General features: G+C 43.8%; 1 protein-coding gene across 1 annotated transcript in view; it reads left to right on the plus strand.

Moving 5' to 3' along the window:
- DYNC2LI1 (dynein cytoplasmic 2 light intermediate chain 1) overlaps window positions 1-24,875 on the plus strand; it is a 200,980-nt gene that overhangs the window by 10,922 nt on the left and 165,183 nt on the right. Inside the window, exon 2 of the mRNA XM_029593329.1 lies at window positions 14,514-14,637. Coding sequence (XP_029449189.1) covers window positions 14,514-14,637 — 124 coding nt within the window. The remainder of the gene's footprint in view (window positions 1-14,513; window positions 14,638-24,875) is intronic.

Raw genomic sequence — 24,875 nt, forward strand, 5'->3', positions numbered from 1 at the left:
CACTGGAGAACTTGTTCATTGTCTCGGGATGAAGAGATAAAATTAACTGATTTTTGGGGGGTGAGGGGGGAGGTTCATTTCTTTTTTCTATCTATAAGCAGGGCTGAATTAGACATGATCTGTGGGTGACGCCATCCGATGGCACAGAACAGAACTCTCTTTCCAACCTAGTAGAGCTTTAAGCTCTACTGAGCATGTGCAGGATTTCCCGCATGTGTTATGTCTGTCTCCTCAGTCTGTTTTAGTCTGAGCTATCGCACGAAGGGTTAAAACAGTCTCTCCATGACTGACTTAGTTACAAAAAGAAAAAAAAAGAGAAACTCTTCTCTATCAACTTGTAACGATTTCCAAACAGTACTTTTCAGTACTACCCACCCCCCCACTCAGAAAAAGTCAAGAAAACCGACCAGTGGTTTTAAGGTTTCCCCTTGCAGGCACCTTATGTCCAAAACAGATGGCCATGACTTTTGCTATTGCCTGTGACAAATGTCCCCTTGATCCCAGAGAGTGAGAGCATCAAATATAGCTTTGTTGAAATGCTCCACTAAATCTGCACCATGAAGTCATCATTCTTCCTCCTTTTCTCAAACTTTGACTTGAGGGTAGAGTCCACAGGTAGGGAAGAACAAAGTGGGTTGAATAGGAAAAATTCTTGTCTACAGCGACCTCAGTCTTCAGGCTCTGAAAAAATTATATCAAAGGCAAAGCATCTAGAACTATTGATGCACTTGGTGCAAAAATCTAGTGCCTTCAAAAAGAAACTACCAGTACCTTGGGACATTAACATAGTCCTAACCACCCTTACACAACCTCCATTTAAACTGCTAGATACAGCTCATCTGAAATACCTGACAAGGAAGGTTCTATTCTTGGTAACTATTACTTCCACTCGAGGGGTCAATGAACTGCAAGCTCTAGATCGCTATTTCCCCTACTTGTAATTTTTTCATGACAAAGTAGTACTAAGAATGTCTCCAAAATTCCTTCCAAAAGTTGTTTGTGTATTCCATTTAAACCAGTAAATCTTACATGAAGGAGAAAAGACACTTCACACATTGGACTGCAAGAGAGCATTGGCATATTACAAATGCCGTACTTAGCCTCACAGGAAAGTGTCCCAACGCTTCAATTCATACAATCCAAACAAGCTGGGAGTGAGCGTAATGAAGAGAATTTTTTTTTTTTTTTTAAATTAAAGGTTTTTATTGAGTAAACAGTGAATCAAACATGATACACTTACAGGCAGAACAGGATAAATATACCACAATGTCAAAGTAAATAACAGCAATCCTGATTGGAATAATGACCTAGTCACATAGCATCAAGAACAATAGCTATTGAGAGATTCACACTCTTATTATTAAACCAATTTATTATATCCCTATTCTCCCCCCCCCCTTTTGCCTCTCGTATATGTCACATTTGTCAAGGCATTCATAATATTTATGGGAGAGATCATAGATGCGTTTGATCATATCAGGTTTCGATCCCGCTAATATAGTGAAACTAAGGGCTAATTAAGGCTACCGACAATTTGAGAGTAGATGAGTCTTGCGAAGACTTCCATAGCTGATAAGCTTGCCAAGTCTTTTCAAATTTAAGGATACTTTTATGTTTATATGCTGTGATGTGAGATAATAAATATATTTTATCCACCTTTTGTTGTATGACTGCCTTTATTGCTATCTTTATTGACTTCTACACGTTAGCTATTTCACATTGACTGGCTGTCAGAATATTGTTATGGTTAAGCGGTGTTTGGGTGGATTCTTGGGTGCTGTGGCAAATGACCATGCCCACGGGGAGGGGCCCCGTGGGGAGCCACAGTACTGGGCTAGACTCAGTACGCACAAACACAGAATTAGATCTTTTATTGTATAGCTTGAGGTATACTACCAGAGGTGGCAGTAGTGAGGTAGTCTGGATGTAGCAGTCTCGGGACCCTCAGCAGAGGGGACCCTTCTCACCCCGTTGGTATAGGGAAATTCCAGTGTAGGTTTCCCAGCAAGGCAATGCTGTGGAGGAGACAGACTGAGAGTTAGATTACTCACTAGATGGTAGCTGTAGGTATGCAAATCCACCAGGCTGAAGTAGATGGTACTAGCACCGAGGCAATGAGAGCAGGCCCTCGAGGGGCGAGTACCTGACCCCTGTAAGGCACCTGAAATAAAGCAGAGGGCCCCTGAGGAGTGGGTACCCAAGTTAGTCAATACCCCGAAGGGCAGAGATAGAGCTTCCAGCGGCAGAATAGCCTAGACAGGACGAATCCGAGTCTTTGCTAACTCAGTGAGCTAGCAATTGAATACAGGCTATATACCCGGATGGCGTGACGTCACTTGAGGGGGACGCCCCCGAGGTTTGCGCCAATGCTGGAATAAAGACGTGGGTGGCGCGTGTGTGCACCCTAGTAAGCCCTTGGGAGGAACATGGCAGGAGGCAGCACCATAGCCATTCCAGGGATGCCGGAGAGGGCGGCTTGCAGACACAGTGGTAGCCATTTTCCCAAGGTAAGCGGGAGGAGCTGTGAACAAGCTGAGGCAAACAGGGCAAAGCCGTCTAGGACCGACGGACGCAACAAATATAATGAACTAAACGGTTATGGTCGTCCGTGATCTCTGGAATTTTAGCACCCAGCAACGTCTGAGCAGGTGTGGGAACAGGCAATTCTGGAATCATTTCCCCCAGCCATTGAAAAATCCCTTGCCACATCTCTTGTAGTAGGAACAATCCCACCACATATGTAAAAAAATACCCACAGCTGCACAAGCCCGCCATCATTTATCTGAGATATGTGGAATAAATGTATGTAGTTGAAGAGGGCAGATATACCACAGGTATAATAGTTTGTAGGAATTTTCTATGAGGGAGATAGCAATATACCCTCTTCCCAAGTTCTGAAAGATATACTTCCAGTCCCTGGGAGACCAATCGAGCTGTAGATCCCGCTCCCAGGCCTTCTGGGAAGCGGAAACGGACTCAGCCCGGGGCGCCAATAGCCGGTAGAGCACGGAAAGGACCTTTTTAAAACTGTTTGCTTTTCGGCAGACCTTTTCAAATTCAGACTTGCCCAGATTGAGGTGCGATGCAATCATGCTGGCTTGTGCAAAATGAGTTAATTGTGCATAGGGGTAGGCTGCGGCCACAGGCAAATCGTTAGCTTGTTGTAGATCTATAAAAGAACGCAATCTCTGTGGCCCCCAGACATGCTCCCAGGTCCGAATCCCCTGCTGCCTCCACACCTGCAATGCTGCACTCTCAAAGCCAGGCCTAAATGCTTTATTTACATATAAACAAGTGCTAGCATGGTATTCCCGGTGACCCAATAGACGAGTCCCATATTAGTGCCACAAGTTTGGAGAAAGAAGGGAAGATGGGGGAAGTTTGGTTCCCGGGTGAACAAACCAAGTACCCCTGGGTTGCCACAGGAGGCTGCAAAGTGGAACTTGCCCAAGCATTTCTTGGGTAGTTTGCACCCATTGTTTAGGCTGTCGTGTGATGTGCCAGTCTACCAACATTAAGTCCCCCCTGAATTTTAGGTTGGAATAATACCCGCTGAACCACCCGGGGCCTTCGCCCTGCCCAGATAAAGGCCATACATTTCCTCTGCCATTGCTTTAAAAGTGGTATTGGGATCAGAATCGGAAATGTCTGAAACAGATATAAAAGTTTTGGAAGGATTGTCATTTTGAATACAGCCATACGACCCATCCAAGAAATATGAAAGAATGGAGCCGCTACCATATCTTTAATTAATTAATTAATTCCACAAGGGCGTATAATTTATGGAGAGCAGATCCTGGGTAGCACTAAGTTGTACTCCCAAATACTTTATCTGTGTTTTAGCCCACTTAAATTTGAACAGCCCTTGTAGAGTGGCGTCATTGGGTGAGATAGTGACATTAAGTATCTCCGATTTCTCCCAATTAACAAGAAATCCCAATACCTAACTAAAAGCCTCCATTTCGCTTGTCAAATGCGTAAGGGAGGATTCAAGATTAGTAAGCGTAAGTAGAATATCATTGGCATATAGGTAGAGTTTGGAGGAGATCCTACCAATGGCGAACCTAGTCACTTCAGCGTTTCGTTGGACGTTAACCGCAAAAGGTTCAAGGAAGAGGGCGAACATTAACGGTGATAAAGGGCATCCCTGCCTGGTCCCTCTGTCCACCATGAAGGTGGGGGAGTATCCACCATTAATCTTAAGACATGCCTTGGGAGCGCTGTATAACTGCCGAAGCACTGAAGGTAAGGGGCCCCAAATCCCATTCTTTCCATGGTATGAAAAAGATAAGACCAATGCACCATATCAAATGCCTTTTCGGCATCAATGGATAGGGCTATAGTGGGTATCATGTTGTTTCGCATACCAGATATTGTCAAGAATCTTGTGGACATTGTCAGCCGTGGTTCTCCCAGGAATAAACCCAGCCTGGTCAGAATGAACTAACTGAGCTATAAAACAATTCAAACGATTTGCAAGGATTTTCACCAATAATTTAACATCGATATTCAGGAGAGAGATGGGTCGGTAAGAACCGCAAAGTGTCGGATCTCTACCTGGTTTTACCAAAATAGTGATCCTTGCCGTATTGGCTTGTGGCGACAGCGTAGACCCCGTTCTCAAAGAATTAAAATATTTTAGGAGTACTGGTGCCAGTGCTGTGGAGAATTATTTATAAAACCTTGGGGTATAGCCATCGATGCCCAGTGATTTGCCAGGTTTAAGGTCTTAATGGCTTCATGGATTTCCCCTATCGTTATATCTTTGTCCAAAAATTGCCGTTGGGAAGTAGTCAGCACTGGGAGTGGTATATCGGACAGATATTCTATGATGGCCCCTCCCTGAATGTTCGGGTCCCCACTGTATAACTGAGCGTAGAATTGATAAAATCTTTGTCTAATGGAAGTATTATCAGTTAGAAGTGTGCCCTCTGACGTTCTGATTTTAGGAATGGAAGTTTGCGCCTGTCTACGTGTAAGCATTTGTGTGAGATATCTCCTGGCTTTATTCCCCCCTTTGAAAAATTTCTGCTGGGCCAGCTCCATCTGATGCGCAATCCGATCCGAATCGAGCTCTATAATTTTGTCCCGTATCTCCTGAATATCCTGTTTTAGGTGGGAATTGAATGTATCCCGCATATGAGTAATTTCAAGCTGGTGTAAAATTGTCATCAGACGATCCCTTTCCCTCTCTCTCTGTTTTTTTTACGAAGGTGGCCCTAGCAATGAAGGAACCCCGCAGCCCACGTTTCAGACATTCCCACACAGTCCCTGGGTTAGTATCTTCTGTATCATTAAAGCGCAGATATTCCTGTATGTCCCTTGTTATCTGTTTTTGAAATTCACTGTCCTCTAGTAGGGAATCATTAAGTCTCTAATATCGCTGACCAATGTCATAATTTTGTAATTGTAATTAAAACCATATCGGGGCATGATCGGACCATACTATTGGTTCAAGTTCTACCGCTCGAACCATATTTATTCTAGTTTTATCTATCAGAAACATGTCTAAGCGGGAGTAACAGTTGTGAGGTTGAGAATAGAATGAATAACATCTAGATGTGGGAAAACAAGACTTCCATATGTCTATCCCAGCAATAAGTGATTATATTTTTGAGGGCCTTCCTAGTCACCGGTGAATCAGAGCTGGTCCCCGTCGAGTTATCTGTGTGGGTTAAGAGTGACATTAAAATCCCCCCCATGATTACGCTCCCTTCTGACTTGTCGGCTAGGGTGGTGTAAAGGGTAGCATAGGAAGCCTCTTTATGAGAGGTGGGCCGTATACAGCACAAAAAGTAAGAGGTAGTGACCCTGGGGGTCATGATGTGAATTCAGTAGTTCAAAATGCAAATCCTTATGAATTAAAATACCAATCAATGAATATTTAGCATCTTTTGTCGTTGCCGCCCAATACTGATGCGGGTATTTGTCAGATTTCATTAGACCCTCATAGCGTTTCCGGAGATGTGTCTCCTGAAGATAAATCACATCAGCATGTAAGCGGCTCATCTCCTAATATAAAAGCCTTCTTTTACTACCCAAATTCAGACCCTTAACATTAAGGGACACAAATTTAACGGTAGACATCATGACCCTGATTGTACCCCTTCCTTTGTTCATGTTGCAAAATCTGTAATGTCCGCCATATCATTTGTAACCTGTAAAAGTCCCCAAACCGAAACTGAGAAAAGTATCCACCCCGGGTCAGAACCCCAGTAACTCCCCCGTTTTAAAGTACCGTATGTGTGTGTGTATATATATATATGATGAGGCTAGACACCCATCCCCCACCCTTCCCACTGAAGTACCTAGGAAAGATTCCATCATTCCCAGTAGCTACTGGAGGAAGAACCCATGCTGTGAACGGAACTTCCTGCCCCCGGAGCAGCTTAGAGTGATTCATCGTATGTAAACGAAAGAAACTCAGCTTATGATTACCCAGGAATCGAAGTCAGCAGACATTGTAAACAGAGAATAAAGTAATCACACTTTATCCATCTGGTGTCTATTCACCTGGTCAGATAGAAAACCAGGAGCTCCACGACGGAACTCTAACACGTAAACCAGTTCAGGTGAGAATGTCAGCCTGCACATTGTCACTGGTGTTCCTCTGGAGTCTGCAATCTCCTTTAGTGATGCGTTGCCACCATGGTACCTCAGATCTGGTGCCAGCAGGAGCGATGATATTGGAAGCAGGGATCTCCACTGAAAGTCCAGCTTCCTTCAAGGCATGTGCAGCTTCATCCAAAGTACGGGCCTTATGGGACTTGCCTTCGATCTGGAACCACAATCTGATGGGGAACATCCAGCGATAGTGAACTTTCGCAGACACCAGAGCGGAGGTGATAGGTTTAAAATCCAGGCGTTTTCGCAAGGTAGTAGTGGCTAAGTCTGCGTAGATGGCAATGTCGTTCGCCTCCCAGCGCCAAAACCGGCGTTGTCTCGCTGCAGCCTCTATCCTTTCTTTGTAGGCATACAAGTGGAAGCAGACAATAATGTCATGCGGCTTATTCCCTACCTTGGGGCCCAGTGATCTGTGTGCCCTTTCAGTTTGTGTGCTGTCTTGGGATCCCACACTGTAGACTCACTCAGTATCATAGTACAGATCCCACACTGTAGACTCACTCAGTATCATAGTACAGATTTTCTGAATAACCAAGGTACAGTTAGTCTAGTCCTCCCTTCAGGTATACCTTTAAAGCGTAGATTGCAACGCCTAGACCTATTTTCCAGGTCTTCAAGTTTATCTGCTAGATCAGACTGGGTGGATCGCAGTGATGTCAGGTCTTTTTGCTGTTGATTCCACTTGTCCTCGTGCTCCTCAAGCTGGATGTCTGCTTCATCAAGCCTCCGGCATAACTCCGCATTATCCTCGCGCATTTCCTTATGGGTGGCGGCTATCTCCGCTTTAAAAGTTTTTATGTCCTGGTGGATCTCCATGAACCAGGAGCGCAGTTCCGCTCGGGAGGGAGGTTCTGTATCACGTCTCTGCGAGTCGCCGCTATCATTCCCTGGCGAATTCTTTTTAACTGGATTACAAGCTACATTCAGCAGTGCTATTCTGCCGCTGGTCTTGATCTCACTAACCCAGTCAAGGCTCACTAAGTTTGAGCAGCTGCTATTTCTGTTGCACATCACCGAGATGTTCCAAGTGAGGTCATCTGTAAAGCAGCTACCTGGTCGTCTGTGCACACTTTCACCTCACATTACTGTCTGGATCCTGTAGCCTCTATGGACAATGCAGTGGGGAAAGCGGTTCTGCACCATCTCATTCACAAATAGTCTGCTATCCATACTGGAGTCCTGATTGTTTAACAAAACTGCTTCATTGCAACCCTCAGTTTGAGACTCCCTACAGATTATGTCTACTTCAGCCCTGCTTATCGATGGAAAAGAGCAAGTTTGCTTACTGTAAACTGTGTTTTCCATAGATAGCAGGATGAATTAGACATGAGATCCCTGCCCTCCTCCCTGGACAGCCGACTAGCCTATTCTATCAACTTTGAAACAGATTGAGGAGACTCTGAGGCAATGCCCCATTGGGAACTCCTGCACATGCTTAGTAGAGCTCAAAGCTCATGTTTAATTCATCCTGCTGTTTACATAAAACACAGTTTCAGTAAGCTCATCATGTACCAGCACGAATAACCAGATCTGTGAACACTGGGCTATTACCAATTCCGACAATAAAATCTGCTCATATGAACACTGTACGAGAAAGAGCTTTATCTATAGCCGGGCCCAACCTTTGGAACTCTTTACCACTATAGCTGAGGATGGAAACAGATATCAGACTTTAAAAAAAAAAAAAAAAAGGAATCAAAACCTTGCTTTTTAACCAAGCCTTTAGCAACAAGGATTGATTTATTTTATTTATAATTTTTAGTGATATACTTTTAATGTTACATTTTGTATTTTAAGATGTGTTTTGATCTATAGTGTTATTTGTATTTTTAAGATGTACTTGGATCCATTGTTATTGTATTTTAGCTTATGTTGAGACAGATTTTATATTTTAGATAAACCATTTTAAAAGTTACCCTTCTTTTATACGCAAATGTAGTAATTAACATTTGATTTATGTTGTAAACCGACGTGATATGTATCAACATGAATGCCGGTATAATCACTAAATAAATAATAAGCTTGGCCAAGAGGCTGCTGCTAACTTCTGCTACACCAAACTACACAGTAGATAATGATGTAGGTATAAAATATCTTTTCTTCCTCCATCTGCTGGTGGGTGAGCGTAACACATGTGTCCGGACTAGTGTGTCCAGACTCAAGGAAAGGAAATTAAAAGGTAAGCTTAAATTTTACCTTAGGGGCTGTGCTCTTCTCGCTTTGCTCGCCAACCTCGCCAGTGAGGAAAGGGGTGTAGGGATGGTGATGGGGGAGGTAAATAAGGTATGTGTGTGTGTGTGGATGGGGGGTATTGTATTTTCCTCTTGCATTCTCACTTTGACACCCTCTCTTCACCTCTGTGTATGTGTGTGGTGTGTGTATGTGTAGGATAATATGAGTGTTGAGAGGTTGTATATAGATAAGAGCATTCTTGCCTTTACACTTTCCCCCCTTATCTCTGTGTGTTTGTGGGGGGTGGAGATGTGTGTATGTCTGGGGGAAGTGGTGGTGTAGTAGGGTGGTTTGTGTGTGTGTGGGATGTTGTGGAGGTAGGTGTTTTGGAGTGGTGTGAGTGGTGAACATGTACATGCACTTTGTTACCCTTCCCTCCATTTCAAACTTCCTAGCTTGTTCCCCTCCTCCTCACTCGCCCTTCCTTCCACTCTCCAATTTATAGCTCTCTCCTACCCACTCCAGTGAGTGTGTGTGGGGGGGGGGGGTTAGTGGTATAGATGCAGTGTCTATGGGTGGAGGCACTTTTGTCCCTCACCCCTGTGTGTGCAGGGGGGAGGGGTAGAGGTGTTAATGTGTATGGGATGTTTGTAGGGGTTCAGAGGGGGTCAGTTTTCAGTTTGTAGCTCTCTACTCCTCTACCATACAGTTGTGGTAGGTGGGAGGTGTTGTAGATGGTGTGACAGGGTGAGTATTGGAGGTGGAAGTGAGTGTGTATTGCACTCTCCACTTTGTTCTCTTTTCCCATCCCTGGAGTGTATGTAGGAAGGGGGAGGAGTGGAAATGGTCATGTAGCTAGAATATGTGTGTGTGTTTATGCACTTTTTATGTTTAAATCTGTTTTATTGATTTTTCAAGCATAAACAAACAGTGACGAATACTTATGCACTTTTAATACTCCTTCCTTCTCCATTTTGTAATGCTGTCCTTCCCCCCTCCCCATTTGGTTGTGTGTGCGTGGGGACCCTTTCCCCTTCACTGTCTCTTCCCCCTCACACTCCATTTTGTCACCCTTTCACTTGTGCGGGGGGTGGGGGGGGGTATGAGTGTTGGGACTGTGTATATGAGTGGGGATGTACTCTCCTCCAGTGTGTGGGTGTGGTGGGGAATGGGAGTAGGGATAGGTGGTTGGGTAGGTATTTGTGTGTGTGGCATGTGGAGAGGTATCTTGGGATGCAGGGGATGAGTGTATGCACACACTCTTTCATTCTCCCCTTCCTCCCCCCACATCTTACCTTTGTATTCCCCACTTTGTTCTCCCCTCCCCCTTTTGCAAGCCTGTCCTCTCTTCTCCTCCTCCTCCTTCCTGTTGCCTTGTCCCCACCCTCCAGTTCTCCACTTTATAGCCCCCTCTTTCTTCCCCCGTGTGTGTGTGTGCGTGGGGGGGAGGGGGTGTATGGGTGAGAGCATTCTTTCCTCGTCTCACCATGTGTGTGGGGGGATTTGTCAGTGTGTGGGTAGGTGGTAGTGCAGAGGATGTGGCGCAGGGGGTGATTTGGGGTGTGTGAGGTGATCTGTGCATGTGCACTCATTTTTCATATTGTAGGTTTCTCCTCCCTCTTTCCCTCCCCCCCTCCCTTTGTGTGTGTGTGTGTGGGGTTTAGTGTTTTAGGTGAGGAGGTAAGTGTTATGGCTGGACGCACACTTTCCACCTTGTACTTGCCAATTTGTCCCCTTCTTACCCCTGTGTGTGTGTGTGGTGGTGGTGTATGTGTGTAGGATACATGTTTGGGGCATAGGAAGGGGTGTGGAGGGGTATATGTACAGTTCATGCTCTCTTTCCTCCTCCTCCCTTCTACCTCACTTATTCCCTCTCTCCTCCCCCCTCCCCTTCCCTTCTCTTCCCATCTTACTGCATTCTGACACTCTTCTTACTTGCCTCCCACCCACCCAACTCTCTCTTCTTCTTTTTTCACTCCCTCTTCCTCTTCCCCCTTCCATACCAGCCACTTTCTGCCACTTTTGGGGTCTTGAAAGTCTAACCAGCCTTTTTGCTGCCAGACCTGCAGATGCAATGTTGATTCTGTAACCTCTACCTTTCTCCTCACACTCATTCCTCTCTCACTCAACCCTCCCCTTTCATTTTGGGCAGCTTCCTGCCTCTGCTGGGGCCTGAGAAACCCCAGCATACTTGTCACCATAGCATTTTCATTCTCTTCAGTTGGTGAGGCCTGAGAAACACCAACAGCCTCTCTGCTGCCAGCCCCACTATGGCACCAATCCTGCAGCAACTTGCCTCGCTCCCTGAAGCTTGTGGTGGAGGCCAGTCCCTGGGCTCTGGGTGAATGTTACATGTACAGATGTGCAGTGATGCTCACTTGCGGCCATAGTTTTACCCTCCATTGCCTCAGGTACAAATTAAGAGCGATTTTTAAAAGCATTGCTCATGCAAAAATGGCCACATTCACATGTATGTGGGCTGCGCGCAAGCAACGGGGATTTAAAAAAGGTACAAAATATACGCGTATGTACCCGTGCATGCGAAAGGAATAAAGGGATGTAAAAGGGGCGGGGAATGGGCGTTTTGGGTGTGGGCAAGGCTTACGCGTGTAACTCTGAATTTTAAAACTACAAGGCACATATGCTAGATATTCGTGTAACATTACTGCTGCTCTTAATGAGGACCAAGTCTGTAGATGTTGATTGTTAGGGTTTATAGAACAGGGTAAGGGGTCCGGGTCAACTCAGGGACATATAAAATGAAGAACTAGAGAGGTCTGAAAGACCTCACTATTAACTGGACAAACTAGTGGACTAATTGCAAAACTGGGTATGTGCTCGCACAAACAAGTTTTAAAATTTGCTGACATACACGCGTAAAAGCCAGTAAGGTCCTGTGGAGGACATGAGCACTAGCTGTGCTCGAGCAACCAATGGCATACTAAGGGGGGGGGGGAGGTGCGATCCACTCCAGGTGATAACAGGGAGGGTGCCATTGCAGCCAGCATGTATGAAGGTCTCACAGCAGTGCAGAGAAGTTTTGTGCTGGTGGGGTTCCTATTCCCCACCAGCAAAAGCAAGGTCCTGCGGTGGAAGAAGAGGCCCCTGCGGTGCCACCGGCCTTTTCCCGGAGCTGGCGGCAGAAGAGGAGGCCCTGCGGTGCCGCCGGCCTTTCCTCTGATGGACTCTGTAACAGGGTACTGTCAAGCTAGGGCGAGAGAACATTGTAGAAATCTTATCTTTCTAAGACTTTCCTCACTCCAAATGACATCAAATCTTCACTGAGGTGTACTGTGCTGTTCGTATGTCTCTGCTTGTAAAACTGGCCCCAAAACCCTAAACCACCATCAAAACCTCACCTCGAGTTATTACTGTGACGGCCTCCCGAGACACTCTCTCTTTCTCTCGCTCTCTACTCCACTCTACTCCTCTCCACTTCCCTCTCCCTCGCTCCCCAAGACCAAAAATGGCCAAAATGCAATTTACAATCTTTATCGCAAATTGTGTAATGGCCAGATTTGGGCATATCGCACAGCTTAACGCCAGGAAAAAAGGTGTAGTTATTTCTGGCGTTAACATGCAATATTTCCCCTCATTTTCATTAATCCTGCCCAAACCCTTCCCCAATCCTGCCTCTTCAAAAAATTTGCATTCATGCCATGCGGTAACATGACTATCGCATGAGTTATGGCATTGACGCATGCGTTAACACATTATCACGGGTGTTAATGCCATAACACATTTTATTGAATGACCCTATTAGATTGTAAGCCCTCTCGGGATAGGGAAATACCTACAGTACCTGAATGTAATCCACTTTGAAGTGCCGAAAAAGCAAGTAAAGCAGAATATTAAAAAAAAAAAAAAAAAATATCCTTCTTAGTTTTAATTATTAGATGTGATGTGTCTGTTATTTTGAAATATTTTATTAGTGTTTGATAATTCTATTCATCAGCTGTTTTGATATGTATATCTTTTTAGTATAGTCTTTTCTTATTGATTTATATTTCTTGATTGTAGTTCTTTGAGGATTAGTGATGTTCTGCTTTTCTAGTGCACTGCATACAGAATCTGTCTTGTGGTTTCCAGTTCAGTTTTTGTCTACATGCGTGTGTGTGTGTGTGTGTATGTAAGTGTGTGTGTGTGTGTGAGAGAGAGAGAGAGGAAGTATGTCTGTGTTGTGAGAGACATTGGAAGTGTCTCTCTTTGTCACACACACACATGCTTCCTCTGTCTCTCACCAAGCGTGTGTGAGAGAGAGAGAGGGCGCACATTGGGGCGGATTTTAAATGCCCTGCGCGCGCCGGCGCGCCTATTTTGCATAGGCCGCCGGCGCGCGCAGAGCCCCGGGACGCGCATAAGTCCCGGGGCTTTGTAAAAGGGGCGTGTCGGGGACGTGCCCGAAGTGACGCAGCATTTTGGGGGGGGCGACGTGGGCGTGGTTTTGGCCTGGGGGTGTTCCGGGGGCGTGGCCGCGGCCTCCGGACCAGCCCCCGGGACTGGAACATGGAGTGGGGCTGCCGGCCGGCAGGCGTAACTTTGCCGACAAAGGTAGGGGGAGGTTTAGATAGGGCCGGGGGGGTGGGTTAGGTAGGGGAAGGTTTGTGCAACCTGGCGCGCGCATTTGTGCAACCTGGCGCGCGCAGGTTGCACAAATGTGCACCCCCTTGCGCGCGCCAACCCCGGATTTTATAAGATACGCGCTGCTACGCGCGTATCTTATAAAATCCAGCATACTTTTGTTCGCACCTGGTGCGCGAACAAAAGTACACGATCGCGCAAATTTTTAAAATCTACCCCATTGTGTGTGTGCATGCATGCCCCCAGTTTACGACAATCTTGGGATGACAGAATTGGAGAGCGGGAAATACTTAAAATCCTTATTAGTTTTAATTATTGGGCGTTATTTGATGTGTCTGCTGTTTTGAAATATTTTATCGATGTTTAGGACATTTAAAAACTATATATGTGGGGTGCCAAATACTTTAGGTAGGCCACTGTGAGTAACATCTTAAAATTAAGATCATACTTATCTGCGGTTGGTGCATTTTAAAACATATGCATGCAAGTGCACGCACAATTAAAAATTCCATTCGTATCCGCCCTTGTGCGCTGTTACACGCGTGTATGGGCGCATGCACGCTCATTTTAAATTCAACCTGTTAGATTGTAAGCCTTCTGGGGATGGGGAAAAACCTACAGTACCTGAATGTAATCCACTTTGAAGTACCAAAAAAGCAAAATATAAATAAGGAGAAAGATATAAAGCCAAAAGGAACAACCAGGACTTGCTGTTGCAGTGGCTTATTTGCCAGGTTCCTGACTTTGCTCCCTGTTATCCTGTCCAGTTGAGCTACCTTATCTAATTTGTTTCAGCCTTAGCAGTCTTAGCAAGTCCAGGCAAATCCTAGTTTTTAATTCAAGCTAGTAATTCTTAACCATTTATTATAACCTTAACTTTTAAATTTAAGCCAGAGAAAACGCTTGTCTTTCTAAATACAAAGAGAGCGAATGTAGTGAAAAGGAACATTTAATCAGCTTTACCTCTCGTCATGGTAGCCTAACTCTCAGCAGCTCTCTTAGCTGCGCCTAAGAGTATATCTAGAAATAAGTGAAGTGCATTGATAATTCAGTCAGCTATGCCATACATTAACTAGAAAAATATACTGACACAAAGAAATGAATCTTACAGTAATCTTGTTTGTTTTCTTTAACAGTGACAACCTTTGGGATATAGCACTAGCTGAAGTTCAGAAAAAGGAAAATGTGGATGGAAAGGAGGATGGAGATGGAGTGGAAATTTGGGAAAGATCAGTGTTCTTCGTTGGCAATAAAAATGGGGTAAAAGAAAATGTACTAAAAGATGGGATTTTGTATGACTGTTGTTACTGCTAACAAGGCATAATGATCTAATCAGCTGAAAAAGTCATCTGGGTTAAAATGTTGCCTAGTATTAAAACAGAGCAGTATGCACTCTGAAAAGGAGAAAATACTTTTAGTTTAGAAGTTAATCTAAAGTTATAACTCTTTTTGGAAATGTATGTCTACACTAGGAGGATAACTTTCAAACACTTGGGTTTGTGCCCAAATACGCATGTATATGGGTGCAAAGATCTGCTCCTGTATTTTATAACCTGCGCGTATATGATGTCCGCAGCTTATAAAATACATGTAAATGTACCCGGCAACATGTGTGCCATGTAAAAAAAAAAAAAACGTAAATACATATTGCACTTATTTGGATAAGTTCTGACCTATCTGGATAAGTTCCGATTTATCTGCCTAAGTAATGGCAAAGCTGCTATTTATCCAGATATGTCTTAAAATGCCACTTACCTGCCTAAGGGGATTATTTACTAAAGCTTTATCGCGTGCGTTTGGCCATATCGCATGTGAAAAGTGCCTTTTCGCATGCGATATAATGCAAATTAGGGGGAGGGGAGCAGTCGGGGCGGGCAGAAGTCGGAGTGGGGAGGGGGAGGAGTCGGCCGTGGCACCGCTGCCGGCGATAATATGAGGAACATTATCGCCGGCAGTAGCACGGCGAATAACTACACCTTTTATGGTGTCACTATTCGCTGCGAAAGGCTGCATCCAGCCCCACCGTGGCTGGTGAAATCACACCGCTGCGGTGTGAACGGCTGCGGCCTTTCACAGGCTTGCCCCCTCTTCTCCCCGCCCCCTTTTTCGAGGGATTCATCATTCCGGGAGGAATGATGAATCCTGCCCTAAGTCAGATAGCTGGATAAGTAGTGTCTTAAGCCTTATCCGGATAAGTAACAACTTTACAACTATTTATCTGGATAACTTTGGTCTTGTCTGGATAAGTGCCCATTTCAAGATTTAGCCAGATAAATAGCACACGTGGAGTTTAGCCAGATAAATGGCACACGTGGAGTTTTACCTGCATAATTTACATGAAATTTTCTAACATGCGCACAGCAATGAAATTTCCAGTGTTACCAAATGGTCTACCAGTTTGTCCAGACCATCTGCAGGTCATTGAGATTCTCCTGGTTTCTTCAGCCCCAAATCCCCCCATTTCACCCAGATCCCTCACCCAGTCATTATTTCACTTTTTAACAATGTCATCTTTATTTAATTTCCATAAATAATTACAGACAATTATAAAGAAGAATAAGAATATGAACATCAGGACCCAAGAAAGAAAAAATAAAGTCACATATCTTCTGTCACAAATCAGGTCCCCTTCTGTCATAAATCAGGTCCCCATTACAAAAATGGGGAAATACCAAAGAAAAAAATTAACAGACAAAGAGAGATAAAGAGAGTAATGGATAAAACTATCTTAATTTCAGTAACTCCCACATTAGTAAATATAACCTCTCCCCAAACTTTCTAGCTCTTATCAGAGATAAATGCTTGCAAATGTAATGGGTCATAAAATGCAAATTTATTATTTTGAAATGAAATTAAACATTTGCAGGGGAATTTAAAGAAAAAGCCCCAATGGACAAAGCCTTCTGCTTCATGGAAAGAAAATGTTTTCTTATTACTTGTGTCTCCCACGAAATATCAGGAAAAACTTGTATTTCCCACGAAAGGAAAAATCTTTATTCTGACAGTACTTCTGGAATACTAAATCCCTGTCTTTTTCTAAAATGAAAAAAACTATTAAGATAGCACTAGTGGGCTCAATATCAATAGAAGCCTCCAGAAAATTAGATATATTCAGACTTCCATGAACAGATGATTCTTCTCTCACATTTAACACTCTTTGCTAGGTAAATAATATATATTTGAAATGCATGGAATTTGATCCTCTGAAACAGCTAAGATCTTCTTAAGGTAGGTGACAATCTGGTAACAGGAAAGTTTAGTAACCGAAGGTTCCTTGATCACATTAAATTTTCCAAAGCTTCCAGATTACGTATAATCAAACTATTTATTATAGAGGATAGTCCAGCATTCTGTACAATGTCATAGTAGCATTAAGAGTAGTATGGTACTTCCCAAAGAGCTCAATCTATTATCCTGTACCTCCAAACATTGCTCTAGTTTCAGGAGAAAAATTACTGAGCTGAGATATAGTCTGGGTCAAGGTTTGATCCAATTTGGCCACCATCTTCCAAATGTCTTTCCTCCATATCACTGAAATTCCCTTGAGAAATAGATATAATTGATAGTAAGTGAACTCCATGAGATATCTTGGAAGGAAGAGCAGCCGGGCTTTGCACTAAGTTCAAATGGGAGTCAGAAGATAGCACATTAAATTGCACTATATTGGAAGTTGAAGGAATAAAACCTTCCAAAATAGAGTAAGATTCCTGCAATTTTGGGGCAAAAAGCATCCCTGATGGCTGAGGCGGAGGCTGAACAATGCCAGGACTTAACGAAACCTCAACAGGAAAGGTTTTAATACTATTGTCCAATAAAGGCAACTTGCCCAAATGCTGAAAATGGTTAACCATTGAACCACAAATGGTCCTAGGATGGGAGAGGAAGTCAGGATCTTGCTTTATCTTTTTTTCCTATTGGATAGAAAGGGCACGCCTGTATTTAAATGCTCGGAGCATGGCACGGCCTGATGACATCACATGATGGGAGGGAGCCCTGGAGAGTGGCACGCAGTCCGATGATCCATCTGCCACTCAGTTCTTTCTAACACTCTCTGGTCAATTCTCACAGTGCTCTCTCCTCTCTTGGTGTCTCCTCTCACTCCCCCCAGCATTTCACTTTTAAGACATTTATGATCACTTATTCCAGGTAAAAAGCAGGTGTATGTGTATATATATATATATATATATATATATATATATATATATATACGCAAATAAGCTGCCAAATCTACATGTGTAAATTGCTTATAAAATAGCAACTTACTAGCGTAAATGGCCCTGCCTTGGAATACGCCCGGCCCGCCCTATATTTACATTCGCAGAGTTACTCGCAGACCCTTATTTTGAAATTTATAAAGTAGCATATTTGTGAGTATATGCTATTTTCTTGTATATATGCTGATTTTTACATGCTCATCTTTTTAAAATTCACCTTTAAGATAAGTTTCTATTTTGTAAGAGAGATACAAGCATACATTACTGAATTTATTCGTACAATTTTGCACCTCTGATTAGCGTGAGTGAAATTGGACTTGGCTGCGATTTTTGGGTGGGAGGTCTTGGTGAACTGATGGGGGTTCAGATTGAAGTGCTAGAGGGTCTAGGTGAACTGGTGTAAGTATTGGCAAACCGGTGATTTCAAGTATTTTCAAAATGATATACGTGCAAACTTCTTAAAATATCTGTCTCCACATATAAATCAGGGTTATTACACAAACATGTTAGATTTTTCTATGCCCCTAAAAATATACACTTATAATAAATATACACTTAAAATAGGTGAGAAAGTATGCATTTTCTTGAATTGGAAATATTTGCACATATTGAAATATAGGCGTGTACTTTTGGTGAAGGACTACATGGTATTTATAAACTGGAGCTTCTGCCATTCAGGTTTTAAAATACTAGCATAAATATCTCGGCATCCACTTACAAACGCAAATGATATAGGGGTCGATTTTAAGGCCCGTGCATGCGCGTCTACGTGCGAGCGGTTCCTGGTGCGTGCACATGGACGTGCTGATTTTATAATATGCACGCAGTGGTCCTCGCATGTTATAAAATCTGATGGCTGCACACAAATGCCCGCTGGATTTTAAAATCTGCATGCACATGTGCAGGCGGCCTGCGACTCGCGCGCACAGGGGGTGGAATTTTATAACCTACGTGTGGCGACACAATCGGCTGGTCCTCAATTCCCTCCCAGTCCACTCCAATTAAGGAACGGACTGAGAGGGAACTTCTCAACCCTAACCTTACCCTTCCTACCTTTTCCCCCCGACCCTTAATCTAACTTAACCTTACCTAGCCCCTAACTTCTTATTTTACTACTTACTGCTCCTCCAGAGCAGAAATACCATCCACTCGTCGGCCGGCTGCAGGCGCGTGCTTTCCTGAGACAGCGGCTAATGGCGCTGTCCCAGCCCGCCTCCCTGGCTGCCCCTTTCAGCAGGCCCGGCACTTCAGTGCGTAACGAGGATTATGCGCATGGCTGGGCCAATTGAAAATGCGTGCAGTACACGCAGGGCCCCACCGCGCATGGAACACCCATTTTTTATGCACGCAGCCGTTTTAAAATCCGGTCTATATTGCGAATAGGTGTGAAAGTTAGACTTCTTGTGTATAATTTTATGCACGTATCATTGTGCAGTTTTCTAAAAAGCCATTTCTGTGGGTAAATTACTACTTTACTCCCAGAAGTCCCTTTGGAAATTACCCCTCCTGTGTATTGTTCAGGTAAAATTCTGTTCAGGTCTTCAGTGAGATCTTAACCCAGCGGAGGTCTTGAGTCAGCTAATTTTGAAGTATCTTTTTTTTTTATTTCTGCATTTCTAAAAATCAATAACAAAACATTGTATTTGTATAAAGATATTGTAATAAATCAGAATATAATCACAAATATTTCAAGAATAATAATAATCATTCTCTGGTTAAGACACGTATGATTGAGCACTGTTCAAATATTCGTACTCAGCGGGAAAATGAACCTTTGGTGGATCATTGGTCCGTGGCATCCCATTTCATCTCTGATCTCTTCTTCTTTGTTGTGGAGGTGGTCACACCCCCTTCCAGGGGAGGTGACTTCGCGGACCACCTTGGTCGAAGAGAACAGAGATGGATTCATACACTTGAGACTGTAAATCCGGCAGGACTGAATAGAGAGATTGAATGGCACCTGTTTGTGTGACTGTGATTGGTTTAAAGTATCTCTCTGGTGTGATTGGACCGTGTGAATCTCGCGATGGATTACTCTTTCGCGCCTTTTTCTGTTTAAATGCCTACCTTTGAGGAGGCTATACGCGCTCCCCATTGACATTTGGAATGCATGAAAAAAGGTATGCTTTTTTACTTGTATGTATAATGATAAAAGTAGCCTCTTTTTCTTGTTCCACATTTGTATGTATATATTTTTTTCAGATTCTTTTTGATGTCCATGGTCCCTCCCGACGCAGCCACAGCAAAACACGGGTCCGTGTCGGGGGACTTCTATAAGATGAATGCTATATAAAAAGTGGAGTTGCCGGATGAATCTTTGTGAATAAATATATACCTTTTGATGAACTGTTTGTGGAACTTTGACGCTTCCTTGCACTATTGTGTTGCTGATTACTTGCTTAAGTGCAGGTTTATTGCATCTTGTGGCTTTGGATTGTAAATTAACTAACTCCAATATTCACAGTTAGCCAGTTGACTTAGCCAGCTAAGTCTGGTCGAGTCAAACAGTTGTTGTAAAGTTAGCCGGCTATATTCAGTAGTGTGGCTGCACTGTTGAATATGCCTCCAAAGTTAACCAGATAAGTTTATCTGGCTAAGGGCCTGATTCATCAAGGTATTTTCCCATAAACACAGAATGGGAAAAAAGCCTTAGTGAATCAGGCAGTAACTTTTCTATCCGGACCATGTCTGGATGTACACCTCTAAATGATTTTTTTTTTCTATGCCATCCTTAACTGGGGAGTCCTCCACTTGTGTGGCTATTTGTCCTGCTTGTTTATGGAGAAAGAGCAGTTAACCTGTAATAGGTATTCTTTGTGGACAGCTCATCTAGGGAATAACTAAAATACTCATGCAGGGATAGCGGCACAAGATCTCCTGCTTATGCTTACAAAGGTAAATTTACACAAAGGGTATATAAATACAACTCTCTATAGTCTTGTCATTAATTTACACAAATCTTAGAGAGCCAAAATGTATATATAAAACATACAAAGTTTATTGAAAATTCCACACATATATACCTATATAGACATTAAAACTAAGCTAGCACACTCACTCATTCATATCCACAAATTAAAAAATGTCTTTTTGAGATACAAAAAAGTACAGATGTACATTGTTATTACAAGTTAATTTCACAAATGCCCATGGTTTATCATAATTGATGAATTGCATATATTATATATTGCCACGATTAAGTAGAGTCATTTGTTCAATGTATCCTGTGTCCGACAAAAGAAGATACAAGATCTCTTGGTTTCACCCCTGACATTCGGGGCTTCCTCAGGGACTGATATTGTTCAATTCTTTTGGATATGCTTTCACACTGAAAAACACATACGGACAATTATCTCAACATTACACTGAACCGCGTTCCTCATTCTATAATTACCATAACAATTAATCTAATTTTAACCATATGTTCTTAAACTCATTATCACATATGAAAGCATAACCTACCAACTACAATACTTCATTTTCCCTTTCCTTTTTACCCGTAAATTCAAATCAAGCTAATTATAATTGAAAAAACACACAATTTTTATTTTTACCCCATACTGAACACCCGAGTCAAAACTCAGGTAAAACTAACAAAAGCCATACCTACCTAAGCATATAAAATCTTATCGTATATGTATCACCTCAGAACTTCCTTCAAGGCTCATGCAACACAGCGTTCATTTCTAAGTACTAAACTCATCTTCCAGGCGTCCATATTACACGGCGTTCCCCTTAACCGTTAAAATGTCTATCAGCTCTCACTTCTTTAAAAGTCTTTTAGGGAACCTGCCGACTTGCAGTCTCAAAGAAACATATTCTGAAAAAATAAACCAAAGAATTCCCATTAAAGATGATAAAAGCACATACCGTTAGCCACCAAGTTCTTCACTTTACAAAATACGGAAATGTCCAATACTCACGTCTAACCGGAAGTGACGAAAACACGTCACCACCCGCTGAAAAGTGAAATACCGGAGTATGAGAAACTTTATATAAAGGAACCATTAACCATTTAGACAATCAATTCAATTATCTTTTGATGGATCCCAATCATTTATTCCCAACATACCAAAAGCTAATATAGAAACCCGTATATTAATAAAATGCATTCCACTCTATGGGGCCATTTAAACCTGCCGGGGCAATTGTATGCCAGCTATAAATGAATTGTTGTTCAATTTTTCTTAACGTTAAAGACAAGTCTCCTCCATGTTGTAAAGTTACTTGCTTAATCACGAAAAACCGGATTTCTTCCACAGTATGGTTGCTTTCAACCCAATGACTCACTAAGGGTGCATGCTCACGTAGTGCTTTGATGCGGCTCCGATGCTCAATAATGCGACAGCGGATGGAACGCGTTGTTTGCCCTACATAAATTAAATTGCAAGGACAAATAATAGCGTACACAACGTCACTAGTATTGCAATCAAACAACCTAGGAATCCGATAAGGATATCGCAAATGGGGATGGCAAAATGATTGACATTGAAACGTCAGAGGACAAACAGAACACGATCCGCAAGGCACCTGTCCATATGGTGAAGATGAATCCCCTATTCCCTTGCCACTCTTAAGTTTATCATATAAAGATTGTCGCTTTTTAATGGCAAATATGGGCTTTTCAATGAAGCACGGTGTAAAAGATAAGAGGTGCCAATGGTTCAAGATGATTTCTTTAATCTGATTGCTTTTCAAAGAGAACGGAATCGTGCAGATCATTCGATTTAAAGTTTCTCTTGGATTATGAATCAACAAATTATCCCTGTTGGAATACAACGCACGCTTATATGCTCTTTTTACAACTGATTTAGAGTACTCTCTGGCAATAAATCTTTCCTGCAATGAAGACGCCTGGATTTTAAATTCTGCAGTGGAGGTACACAATCGGCGATATCTCAAAAATTGACCTATGGGTATATTGTCCTTAAGTTGTTTCGGATGGAAACTTTGATAATGCAAAAGTGTATTTCTGTCTGTACTTTTCCTATACACTGAGGTAACAAGTCTGTTATCATGGACATACACCTGCATGTCTAAAAAGACCACAGATCGATCATGATTAGTGAAGGTGAACTTTAAATGTTGGTCCCAAGAATTCAATAAATTCAAAAATCTCTCTAACTGTACCTCATTACCACTCCAAATAAAGAACAGATCGTCAATATAACGTTTCCAGCATATTACATGTTGGAACAACGTAGATTTATAAACACAATGGTTCTCAAAACCAGAAACATATAATCCCGCTACACTGGGAGCCATTGGTGATCCCATCGGGATACCTTGGATTTGCAAAAAATAATCTGATTGGAAACTAAAACTATTCTGAGTTAAAGCGATTTCTGCTATCAGACTAAGAAAATTCAACCTCCGCTGTGAGATATCAAGGTTTGCTAACTCCGCTTTAATGATTTGTAGAGCCTCTCTCTGGGGAATACTGGTGTACAACGAATACTGGTGTACTTACAAAGGGGCAGATTTTCAGACATACGCGCAGGCGTAGATTTGTTCGCACAACCTGGCGCGAACAAATCTTCGCCTGATTTTCCCTGTACGTACCAGGATCAGTCCAGGACACCTGGGTTGTGACTCCGCACCAGCGGGTGGAGACAGAGCAAAACTTGTGGGCGGAGCCATATATAAGCCCCTGTGCCAGTCACAGCCCCTCAGTCTTACTCTGTCTCCAGCAGGTGGTGCAGGTGCAGTCACAGCCTCTGCCTGCACTGATTGTGGTAGTTAGGTTTCTTTTTTCAGATTTTTCTCTTTTGAGTTTAATTTCCTTTTAAATTTGGCTGTTTTTTAGTGAGTGGTGTCCTGTCTGCCCTGCCTCCCAGGGGGGCTGTGAGGTTCTGAGGGGACCACCCCCCCCTGGTTGAGGCCGCTGCTAGGGTCGAGGACCCGGCTTACTAGTAGCAGCGCTAGGGGTTGACACCGGGGAGCCCGGTTCACTCACCCCTCTTGCAACAGGGCTTCAGGACCGTGGACAGCGACAAGCGGTAAAAAAAAAAAAAAAAAGTTTCTATTTTTCTTTGTTTGCGCCGGCTCTCTGCTACTTAGTGCTGCCGCTCCGGTTTTTTCGGGGGGGAGGTGCTGGTCGCGGGGGGGTAGTCGTGGCGTTATTTTGGTAAAAAAAAAAAAAAAAAAAAGAGTTTCTATTTTTTTTCTGTCAGCGCTTGTATTTCCCGCATTTTTTTTGCTGCCATGCCTCGCGGCTCTTCTTGCCGGGCCTGCGGCTCGGCGCGCGCGCGGCTTTCGAGGGACGGCCTCTGTGCTTCTTGTCTCCCGGGCGATGAAGGCTCGTCGGGGGCGTCTCGGGGGGTCCGTTCTCGGGCCGCGCGTTCGCCACCGCGCGCCAGTGCTCTGCCTGACAAACAGCAGGATCTTTTCCTGCTCAGTGCGGGAGTGGCGGCCATTTTGGCCACAGGCAAGGAAATCAGGCGGGAGCCGGCAGGGAACTCTGCTATGCCTCCACCGCTTTCTCCGCAGTCAAGTCTTGCGGGGGGGGTCGCTCCGGAGAGGTCTCGGTCTCGGGAGGGTTCCGGACTCGATTCCTCGGACTCGGCTTCTTTTTCAGAAGATTTTGCGCTTCTTCTACGCAAAGTCCTTAAGTGTAAGCGCAGTAGGCGTAGGCGAAAAGGAGCCTCCGAGGGGGGCCTTAGTAAGCATGCCTCAAAGAAGCGGACGACTGGAGAAGTCGAGGGGTCCGCCAGACAGCCCCCGCGGGGGAAGCAATCCCTGCGGGGAGTCCCACAGGACTCGGAATCGGAGTTTTCCTCCTCGACGGACACGGATCCTGCCGAAGAGCCCCTGATGGGGGCTGAGGACACAACGGCGGACGGCTCCTCCCAGCCTAGAGCGAGCAAAGGAACTCAGGCAGTTGAGGGAGATGATCCCAAAGTGGTCCGCCTCTTCCGTAGAGACGAACTGATACCTCTAATCCCGGCTATTCTTAAGGAGCTAGGAATTGAGGCTCCGTCAGTGGGGGTCCGTCAGGAAGCCAACATGGATCCGGTTTTGCTAGGTCTCACGGGACCGGCAGTGGCTTTTCCTTTTCATTTTTCGTCCACGGATATTTTGTTTAAAGAATGGGATACCCCGGAGCTGGGTCTCAAGGTCAGTAAGGCCATGGATAAACTGTATCCACTCCCTGAAGATGCGCTAGACCTTCTCAAATTTCCGAAAGTGGATTCAGCAGTCTCGGCGGTGACAAAACGGTCTACTATCCCGGTTACAGGAGCGACGGCTCTCAAGGATATCCAGGACAGGAAGCTGGAGGTACAG

This window comes from Rhinatrema bivittatum, chromosome 3, assembly GCF_901001135.1.
Source record: "Rhinatrema bivittatum chromosome 3, aRhiBiv1.1, whole genome shotgun sequence".
Classification (NCBI taxonomy): domain Eukaryota; kingdom Metazoa; phylum Chordata; class Amphibia; order Gymnophiona; family Rhinatrematidae; genus Rhinatrema; species Rhinatrema bivittatum.